The 10,794-nt window shown below is 42.6% G+C and overlaps 1 protein-coding gene across 1 annotated transcript; it reads right to left on the bottom strand.

Moving 5' to 3' along the window:
* Nucleotides 1-8,539: 8,539 nt before the first annotated feature.
* AlkB (alpha-ketoglutarate-dependent dioxygenase AlkB) lies at nt 8,540-9,568 on the bottom strand. The gene is made up of 2 exons (XM_064700415.1): nt 9,018-9,568; nt 8,540-8,962 (listed from the first exon to the last, which is right to left on the bottom strand). The coding sequence occupies exons 1-2, from the start codon at nt 9,530-9,532 to the stop codon at nt 8,617-8,619; spliced, it is 861 nt and encodes a 286-aa protein (XP_064556485.1). The 5' UTR covers nt 9,533-9,568; the 3' UTR covers nt 8,540-8,616.
* Between the last annotated feature and the right edge of the window lie 1,226 nt (nt 9,569-10,794).

Raw genomic sequence — 10,794 nt, 5'->3', positions numbered from 1 at the left:
AGGTACAAATGTCGATTAGGAATTGCACAATTTAGAAGTTTGAAACAGTGTTCTAAACTCGTGGCCGTTACGTAAGACCTCGCTCTTCTGTAAAAAGCAAAACTCAAGTTCTCGAATGACAAGACATCCAAATTATACAAGTATTCAGTGGTGAGCCGGATAAATCGTGAAAGGTTATATTGGGATGTAATTATAAGTGATATTGCGTTACAGCGGTGAAAACTAAATCACGCGTCCGGCCGGTTTCTGCAAGCACTTTCGTGCCCAAAAGAGAATAGCCCAATCTGCCCTAGCTTGTCGCATAATCATATGAATTTCAACATATATATCTTTTAATCCGGATCTACAGCCCTCTGCTTCTGCATCGATGGGCCCAACGAGCACAGCGAGGGAATGTATGTGAGTCAATAATTGGCTAGCAAGTACACGCATGGTTTGTATTTCGTTTGACTATTTGCGACCACATTTAAATTAGGGTTGCATTTAAGAAATTCAGATTCCTTCCTTAATTGATAATGATATGAAGTCATGGTTAGTTACAAGATTTTGCAATGAAATAAATGAATACTTTGTCAGATGTTAAATTGATATGAACGTACAGTCTCTTTGACGGGTTCGTCACCGGTACGACATGAAGGCTATTATGCATAGCTATTAGAACAAAAGTGATCTAGAAATAAGGGAGGCCCAAGAAAGCTAATAGGTGCCGCCAAGGACGACGAACAGGCTAACACCTTTGATGCTCACCTCGCCGACCGTTTCACGCCTCATGAAATGGCCTCAGCAGACTATGTGAGAGACATCAGGACCTTGCTTTCCGCTCCGCTTCAGTTGAACCTCACCACTTACCTCGGCGAAGTTGAAAGCATTATAAAGAATCTTAATTAAAAAAAAGCCCGGCACACGACTTGGTCTACAACAGAACATTGCAGGTCCTTCCTGAGAATGCGCTGCTCTTCCTCGCGATGGTCATCAACGCGATGTTTAGAGTGGAATTTCAAGCCTTGAAAGCCTTATAGCAACCCTGCGTCCTATCGGCCGATTAGTGTAATGCCTTCGATCGCGATAGGTCCCTTCCAGGATGATGCTTGTCTTGGAGTCCCGTGGACTCATTCCTAACCAACAATTTGGATTTCGCGCCGGCACTACCGAACAACTACGCCAGGTTTCAAACCACACTCTTTACGCGTTTGACGCAAAAGAATATTGTAATGCAGTTTTCATTGACGTAGATCATGAAGTGGCCAGGTGTGGCTCTTGGGTCTCCTCGCCTAGGTAAAACCTTGTCTTCCCTCCATCAAACGATCCTTCAATGTCAAAGCGCGAACGGGATTATTAGCCATCTATCCCGTTCTGGCAGAAGTACCTCAAGGTAGTGTTCTCGCTTCCGGTCCCTGGCGTGAACAAGTGGTGCATTGATCCAGGCAAAATGATGGTCACCTACGCTGATGATGTCGGAATCTTTTAAAGCTCCCGTTGCGAGTACGAAGCTGCATATGGTATCCAGGAGTACCTTCACCTTCTAGATAACTGGGCTAAAATGTGGAACATTAAAATAAATACCTCCAAATGCACTATCGTGTGCTTCACTCTGAGGATAAATGTCTCCCCAGCTGTGCAGCTCTCTGGCGATACCATCCCACAGAGCAACAAAATGAAATATCTAGGTTTGCCCGTCGACCAGCGGCTAACTTTCAGATCTCACATCACGTCAGTGGTTAATAGTTGCCGAACCAAAATCTCCAGTCTAAATTGGATTGTTGCTCCCGTGTGGATGCACGGCATTCCGATCTCGGGAATTGCTGCCAAGTCCTAAGGACAGAGAGTCCAAATCATGCAAAAATAAAGCATTGCGCTTAATCACCGGCTATCCACGGTATGTCAGTAACTCAACTCTGCATAGAGACCTGAATCTGGCGGTTGTCGAGGACCAGATCGCCTTGCACTCCAGCCGATACAAAAATCGGCTGGCTACAGCTACACCTATCCAGCGGCTCAAAAAGTGGCACTTCGAGAGAATTCACGGCGCACTAGGGGACAAGCAGGCCACTTTAGGCCGTAATTGGTCTCTAGCATCATCTTTAACTTTGCCTTTATATAACTACTATAATACTAAAACATTGTTTGCTTATACTATTTGTCCTAAAGTTATAAATTACTGCATTAACCTGGTCATATTTAAGAGCTCTGATTCTAAGCTCTGATTGGCGCTTGATAAAATAAATTTAAAATAAAATAAGCCGCAAAGCTTACGTGTTAAATTATTTAGCTTATTAAGATGATTAAAAATTGATTTGGTCTCATTATAAACATTCGTTACATCATTATTATAACTAAAACACTGATAGTTTACGAGGCTGACGTCTATTTTGGTTGTCTTTCAAATAGCGTCGCACCCGGAAGAAAATTTAAGCTAAGTATAAAAATTAAAAAAAAAATTAATAAAATTATAATAAATAAAAATACATTGTTTCGTGTAAAAATGTACAGATCCCCAACTGCCAGCGATAGATGTGACTAAGACCTAGTGATTGGCTGGTCAAAATAAGCACACCGGAGCTAAACTAGCAGCTATCACACAAAACACAACAAAAACTGTTTAAGAAGAATTAGAAACAATTACAGAGACATTTTTTGGTGTTCGAAGTGAATGGACGTGCTCGCGGAATAAAGTTTAAAATCAAAATTCGAGTGCACGCCCAAACGGCCAAACGCGGCTTTTGCAATCCCGCACAAAGATAGCAACGCATCAAATATTGGAAAACACGAAAACGGCAAAAACAAAAACAAAACTACTTGCTGACAAAGCAATTTGTTTTAAGTGAAATAAAACCAAAACGAAAAATAAGGTGGTCAAAAAAATTGAGGAACTCGTCAGCGCCGCCGTGCTGACATGCACTCAGTCAGTGGCAATGCAAATAGAGCCACCAAACCAGTAAGTGCTGAGAACAGCAACATACTCACAATGAGTAAAAAGGGGTCGTCTTGAACTAAAGAGGTAGGCCAACTAAATGCTGACGCCGCTACGCCGCCGAGCACCTCAATGCTTAACAGCCGCTTAACAACAGCTGCCAACAAATTCTCCGTGTTGATGTCTGGAAGAAGTACTTCAGTTTCACCTTCCTACCCCTTAATGGAATCCGAAGACCCCGGCAGCAGCCCACATGCTGGTGCTAGTGCGACCCCGTTGACGCCCTAGTGCGTATAACAGATATCGTCAAACCCAATTCGCACGCCGTAGCCGCGGCTCGAATGATCCAATCACAGGCAAGAAATAAAAATGATAAGTGCAAAGTCTTAGATAGCAGGTCCCCACCTGCCGCGCGGCGAAAACAGAACAAGACTGACACCAGTCCAGTTGGCACTCATGCTTCCAATAGATATGCACTCTTGACCCCACCCGATAACGTCGAAGACATGGATACTGACGAATCTGAGGCCGAGCAGATAAACCCAGTCCAAGAAGAGAACTTGCCTGCCTCAGCGACTCCTCAGGCTGGGGGTGGCACTCAGCCAAACGCCGACGCCCATGCCAGCACCAGCTCCTCCGTGCCCGATAAAAGGGCCAACAACAATGCCACCACTGGAGGAAAGAAGCCATCCCCCCATCGCATCAACGACGTGTGGCTCCTACTATCCGAAGTAGCAGATAACTTGACCATCAAATCCAACCTAGGTAGGACTATGCGACTCCTAGTCATTGATGTGCCCACATACAGGGCCATCATACAGATAATAGATGAACACAAAATTGAGTTCTACTCATACCAGCTGCAGGAGGAGAAGCCCTACCGCATAGTAATCAAAGGCCTCCACCACTCCACACTCAACCGAGAACTCATCGACGACCTGCGGACCCAGGGCCATACCGTTCTCCACGTGCACAATCCGAGCAGCAAAGCTACCAAGGAGCCCATGAACATCCACTTCATCAACTTGCAGCCGGCGGCCAACAACAAGGAGGTTCTTACCATCAGGAAGCTGTGCAAGCAGGTGGCCAAGGTTGAGACTGCTCGAAGAAGCCAGGATGTGGTGCAATGCCATAGATGTCAGGAGTACGGGCACACGGCCACATACTGTAGAAAACAACACAAATGCGTTAAATGCGGGCTCAATCATCGCTCTGCTGATTGCACACGACCCGAATCAGTTCCGGCAACATGCGTCCACTGCGGTGGTAACCACCCTGCCAACTATAAGGGCTGCGAGTGGTTCACCGAATATATAAAGCGTGCGGGAGCCCCAAACCCCGCCAAAATGAAAAAAGCCGCAGCAACAAAGTTCATGGGCTAACACCTGTTGACTTCCCCTGCACAGCACCCACTGAACAAGTAAATGGCTTTCATACGCCGCTGCCACCATAAGAGGACTAGCTGCATTCAGCACAGAGAACAACGATCCGAGCTCTAGCCAGCGAGAAGCACAAGCGCAAGCTCGGCTACATAGACTGCTGACTGCGCAACAACAGCAACAGCAGACATCTGGAAACGGGGAAGAACTTTCCACCGCCATCAAGGAGATGAGCCGAGCTATCGAGAGGATGGCAGAAATGCAACAGCAGGTTTTGGGTATGCAACAGCAAATCCTTACCCTTTTAACCTCGTTGCTATCAAAATGAACACACCACTGAAAGTGCTAATCTGGAATGCCAAGGGCATTCCGGGAAAAGTACTGGAGCTGGAGGCCCTAGTACAAAAACACGCCATCGGAATAATTCTGCTGTCAGAAAATAAAACTAAAAAACAAGCTGACACCTTCGCCAGCCATCTAAAGGAACGGTTTTCAACTCGGCCTCTCCAGAAGAGCTCGATGAGACTACCCGAGCGTCGGAGACTCCGATTTAGATGTCACCACTTATCGGTCCCATCCGCGTGGAAGAGGTAATCGACGCCGCGAAAGTTCTTTCTAGAACTAACGCTCCGGGCCACACCGCCTTGAAGGCCCTGCCAATGCGCGCGCTCCTTTTTATAACGTTGATTTTCAACGCCATATTAAGGACGCAACACTTCCCTGCCCAGTAGAAGTTAACGAGGATCCATATGATCCATAAGTCGGGCAAGCCGGAATATGACCCTGAGTCATATCGGCCGATCAGTCTCCTGCCTTCCTTGTCGAAGGTCTGGGAAAGACTGATTGTCGCCCGACTTGCAAGACTTATGGATCACATGGCCATCCTTCCTGATCCCCAATTTGGGTTCAGGGGAGGGCGTCCACGACACAGGAGACGCCCCAGAGTCCACCGACTACCCAAGTGACGATGCAGCCTTATTCAAAAAAGCCGATTTTGACGTTGGTCCACCTTAAAGCCTGAGGACTCAAACAGGCTTGGCGAAACATTACCTAAGCCAACTGTGTTGTAAAAAAAATGTGTGCTATTTTTGATCCAATACAATAAACAAAAAAAAAAGAAAAAAAAAAAAACAATAATTACACTATAGCCCAACCAAAGAATTTTCCAATGGCCATGGCCCTTGCGCAGGAGGAGAAGTGAGCTAAAATCGCTATGCGCTTGCGGCAAGCTATGGCAAATATAGTAAGAAAACAACTCATAAGCCCAGCAAAAAACTTCTCCAAAGATGGCGTTAGAATGATCGCCGACAATCAACAGATAATCCTAATTACCAGGGCAAAATGGTAATCATTCAGCCAACGATTTGACCAATAACTAGCCACGACAAGTAGGTAGCTGAAAACAATGCCCGTTTAGTCAGAATAATAATAGTAACCAAGCCCCTGACACATCGTCGCGATGCAGACAGGCAACACAATTATTAGAAAATCTGCTCCATGCAGAGAATTAACCATACGCCCCAGGGCCAGGAAGAGACAAGGGAGAGGTACGAGACTGTAGCCCAGGGTGAATCCGTTCGAGCATAAGACGATTTGTCCGAAATAGAAACCTGCAATTTTTAGAAGGTGCATCCCAGCTACCCTTTTTTACAAGTACAGTAGCCGGACAAACCATCCCCATCGACACCGGGGCTTCCAAAACTTATACCAGGCCGCTTCCAGCGCTGGCACACTTTGCACCTGCCGAAAAACCATTCAAAGCAAAATCAACACACGGTCACACAACAATAGAACACAAGTGCCCCTTTCATTTATTTAATGTCAAAACTTATATTTTCATTCTACATATCTTTAAAGACGCCGGCGGCATTATCGTCCTCGATCTAACAAAAAACACTATTAATCATGGGCACAGTTCAGAACCAATCCAATTTACGAATACATTTTATAAGAATCAATGATGACGGTATACCCCTTCCACTCAAAAGAAACTTTAAGCAGCATGATCAAGCGAAGTCCAAAGGCGGTCCTTGCCTTATAATATAAAACTTCTAGCCAAAATTCGCACAGACGGGGCGCCGGTATACTCTAAACTATATCTGCACCCAATGGACGTAGCCGATTTTGTCAATGCAGAAGGCAAACGACTTCTTGCAGATGGCATAATAAGGTCGTCCAGATCACCTTCCGCCACACCTTACTGAGTTGTTGGCAGAAGAGATGATGAGTTTGGCCACAAAAAAGGTTTGGTAAATGATTTTAGAAAACTAAATGAACAATTAAGAGGCTCCAGTCGGGAGTCCCCGACTAGGAGATACCCTGCAGTAATAAAAATAAATAACCAAAAAAAAACTTTTCTCAATACCACGCTACTTGACGCCAACAGCCACACCAACAATTGAATTTTAATGAGAATAAACGCATTAAATTAGCAGCACAGAAAACAATACAATCGCTATTGCAATGCTGTTGATATAATTCAATTAAGAAGCACATGAATATGTGTTGTACATGTATACAGAAATTGTTGCAATTTGCGCTAGCTGCCGCAAGCACGAGGCCAGTTAAAACACATTTTCCTTAATAACTTTTGTGTTTCTTAACCGATCTTGATGAAATTTTCAACAGTAGATCCTTTTGTACTATAGAATATTTGTGTATTCTTAAAAAGTCAATTGCATTTTAATATCGGAAACAAACGCGTACTGCGCGGGCACTAGGAGGACCATATGCCAAATTTCAAGTCTAGCTCTTTTGATATCCTTGCGTTTATATGACGGACGGACGGACAGATGGACATGGCTAAATCGACTTGGCTGTTGACGCTGATCAAGAATATATATACTTTATGGAGCCGCGATGCCTTCTTCTGCCTGTTACTTACATTTGCACAAATACATTATACCCTTTTTACCCATTTTCAATGGGTTCAGGGTATGAAAAACCGTAGACGACAAATACCTTACCAACCATTTCGACTTAAGTGCTAATACTTCCTGGAAAGTTCAGATCAATCTAACGCTTCGGCACACGGCTTAGGGGCAGTGTTTAACCAGGACGGTAGGCCAATGAAAATGATCTTCCGGATTTTACGGGATTCTTAAAGAACCACATGAGAAGGATCCTAACTACAGACTTCAAAAATATTAAACCACTGATTGACACAGTAAGAATATGACACAGACACGCACGCATTATTCTAATAGAAACGGCACAAAAAAAAGAAGCAGAGAATCCAGATTTCGATGACTGGGAGCAAATGAGATTTAAACAAAGTCAACTAATAGAATCGGAGAACAGAAAAATCGAAATCCATTTAACAATCCAGCCGGACTCAGGGCACCTGTTTAACACAATATTGGCAAAAATAAAATAATCATTATAAGCTTAGAATATGTAATACCTTTAATAACATTGGCAAAAAATAACTTGATCAACCTCGTCATTTTAGACGAAAACGCTATAAAATAAATAAACAATGAATATCTCACAAGGGTTTGCGCAGATGATATCCTCAAGGTAGCAGAAATTAAAGTTTTTCAGAATAATTAAATTTTTTACTACCTCACTAAATTCCCAAAACCAAAAACTGGTTGCAAAAGATTAAAATTTATCCTGTTCAGCATAATAATAAAATATTAGATCTAGAAAAAAGTAACAAGTGCACAGACTGCGGCACAAACAACTTTGCCATAAGCGATTGTGAAGCGACTGGGCCCACCATCTTCTGTAGTATATTGAAAACACCTACCTGCGCCCAACAAGTAACTACAGGAACCGTCGGGCAGTGCAACAACCAGTTAGGTCACTTGGGTCCTATAGCCTAAATTGACGAAGGGGTTATTATTATTGACGAAGCCACCATCAGCATCATGAACGAGAACGGCCTTAACTAAACAATCTCGGGAACGCATCTTATTAACTTTGACGAACAGGTCTCCCTAAATGGGGCTCTGCTTGATAATTATTACAGGTCTCTAAGCAAAAACCAGCAGCATCCGTCGTGACATAGGTCAACATCCCTGGGCATCAAAATCATCTCAGTATGCCTTTGGTCCACGAGCTAAGTCTGAGAAATCTCCGGTACATCGGCAATATGAAGGGGGTATTTGTATCCAGACCCATTGCAAGTGGCTGCGTCACTGTAGCAGTCACTCTTTTCTGTTTTGAATTATGGTACTTAGCTTTTAGTAAGAATATAGCCACACCACCCTGTGCTTAATAATTTAAACTAACTGAAAAGACAACATTTCTTCGATCATTTTGGCTTTCTTAAGCTGCGATTTCGCAGCAAACAGAACAATTACTATTAAATACAAAAAATATTCAAATTTGAAGGCAATCATCTGAAGGCAAAACCTGACGCACATTAATATTTATGCGTGAGTCGGCGATATAACGGTTAAACGGTATCCAAAAGCACGTATCAGTAACCTGATCGTACAATTCAAAATTCATTGAACTACCAAAGGTTTCATTGTTTTTGCACTGAGGTATTGAAAGGAAATCATTCCATGGTTCTTTCTGTGTTTTCATGACGCGTGGTATAGCATGATAACAAAGACGCGACTCCCTAGACATAATTAAAACATCTCCACTACGAAGAAACAGAGCAGTAGGCTGCTCTTCTTGTGTGTTGTGACCTATAAGAAAAATAGCAGTTTGTCCGAAACTGCATTAAGAAGTTAATAAGATCTGTGCATTTTTGAGACTGTCTTAACCTGTACCTGTATGAAAATAGCGGTGCTTCATGGTTCAACTCCGAATGATCAGTATGACCAGATAAACAAGTGCCAATAGGGTAGTAATTAATAATGCCGGCTTGCGGGATATAATTTGGAAAGCCTAAGACATGAGAAAAATATTGGGTTAAGCTAAACAAGTCACTTGGGAACATTGTGTGCGTCGCCTCATCGTAAGCTTTGGTGTCCCAGTTGTAATGATACCCCAATGTTGTCCAACGCATTGAAGTCTTAAGACGGTGAGCAACACTTTTCTCAGTGCACTTATGTAACTCTCTCCACCAGTCAGATACAGTATTAGATGAAAAATGTTTTGCATCCAAGTTCACGATGTTTGGTGCAAGAGGGTAATCACGCAGACTTCGAGCTATCCAATAACGCTGACCATTGAATGTAAATGGATTTTGAATGACCAAAAGACCGGGATGGTTTTTAAGCATATAACACCGCCACATATGCAGTGGTCGCAAGCCAATTGGTATATTTAGGCATTCCCGCATTTGTATTTCAGAGATGTTATTCGACTTCACCAACTGTGGTTACAAACATAAACAAACAATAAATAAAAATGTAAGTTAGAAAATATTGAGCTTTTTTCGATAGAGGAGGATAAATAAGTAGGTAGAATCCATTCCTTATTGCTTATATAAATATTCTTAACACAAAACGAAGCCACAAAGCTAACCTGAAATATAATTTTGGTCGTTAAGATGATTAATAAACCATTTGGTCTCATTATATTTATTTGTAACATCATTATTAATACGCTCATAGTTTACGAGGCTGACCCCTATATTGGTCAAAGTTGTCTCGCAACTAGCGTCTTTCCTGGAAGGCAGGGAGTTTGATTTATACTATATATATATACTACTTATATATATATATATATATATATACAATATATATATATATATATATACAATATATATATATATATATACAATATATATATATATATATACAATATATAAGTATAGTATATATAAGTAGTATATATATATATATATATATATATATATATATATACATATATATAAACTACTAATATATATACTAAATACAAAAGAATATTTTGCTAGTAGCGATAGCGCTGAGTTTGCTCCTCGTGCAAGGAAACAATTTACCATAGCCGAGATGGCTCTCGATGACCCCCGCAATGCTAATCGTTGTCAATGTTATGTCGTTGACGCCGCGGATGGGATCAGTTAACTCCTCCCTCCTTGGGATCATATTTATTCTCGAGCATGCCAATATTTGCTACCAGTGCGATAATCTTGCGCTTCTCCTATCTCTTTCACAAATACCGTTTAAGGATGACAAGGCCGCTAACGATAGCAACGCTTATTAGTGTTAGGCAAAGGACTCGTAACAATACGGACTTCGTTGATGCGTCGACGGGGTTCCCTTAATTTCGAGGTTCTTGGTTGTCAGATGTTGTCAGAATGATAGACTGAGAACTTCGTTAGAACAAAAAATTGAGTTCTACTCATACCAGCTGCAGGAGGAGAAGCCATACCTCATAGTAATCAAAGGCCTCCAGTCACACCTGTTGACTTTCCCCGTACAGCAACCACTGAACAAGTAGAAGGGCTTTCATACGCCGCTGCCACCATAAGAGGACTAGCTGCATATAGAAAAGAGAACAACGCCCCCAGCTCTACCCAGCGAGAAGGACTAGCGCAAGCTAGGCTACATAGACTGTTGAGGGAACGGTAACAGCAGAGGCTGACTGCGCAACATCAGACATCTGGAAACGGGGAAA

Source organism: Drosophila montana, unplaced genomic scaffold (assembly GCF_035044405.1).
Source record: "Drosophila montana isolate Dmon_TW-CO22-7 unplaced genomic scaffold, ASM3504440v1 contig_1132_1, whole genome shotgun sequence".
NCBI classification, from domain to species: Eukaryota; Metazoa; Arthropoda; class Insecta; order Diptera; family Drosophilidae; genus Drosophila; species Drosophila montana.
This window is presented reverse-complemented; position numbering and strand designations above follow the sequence as displayed.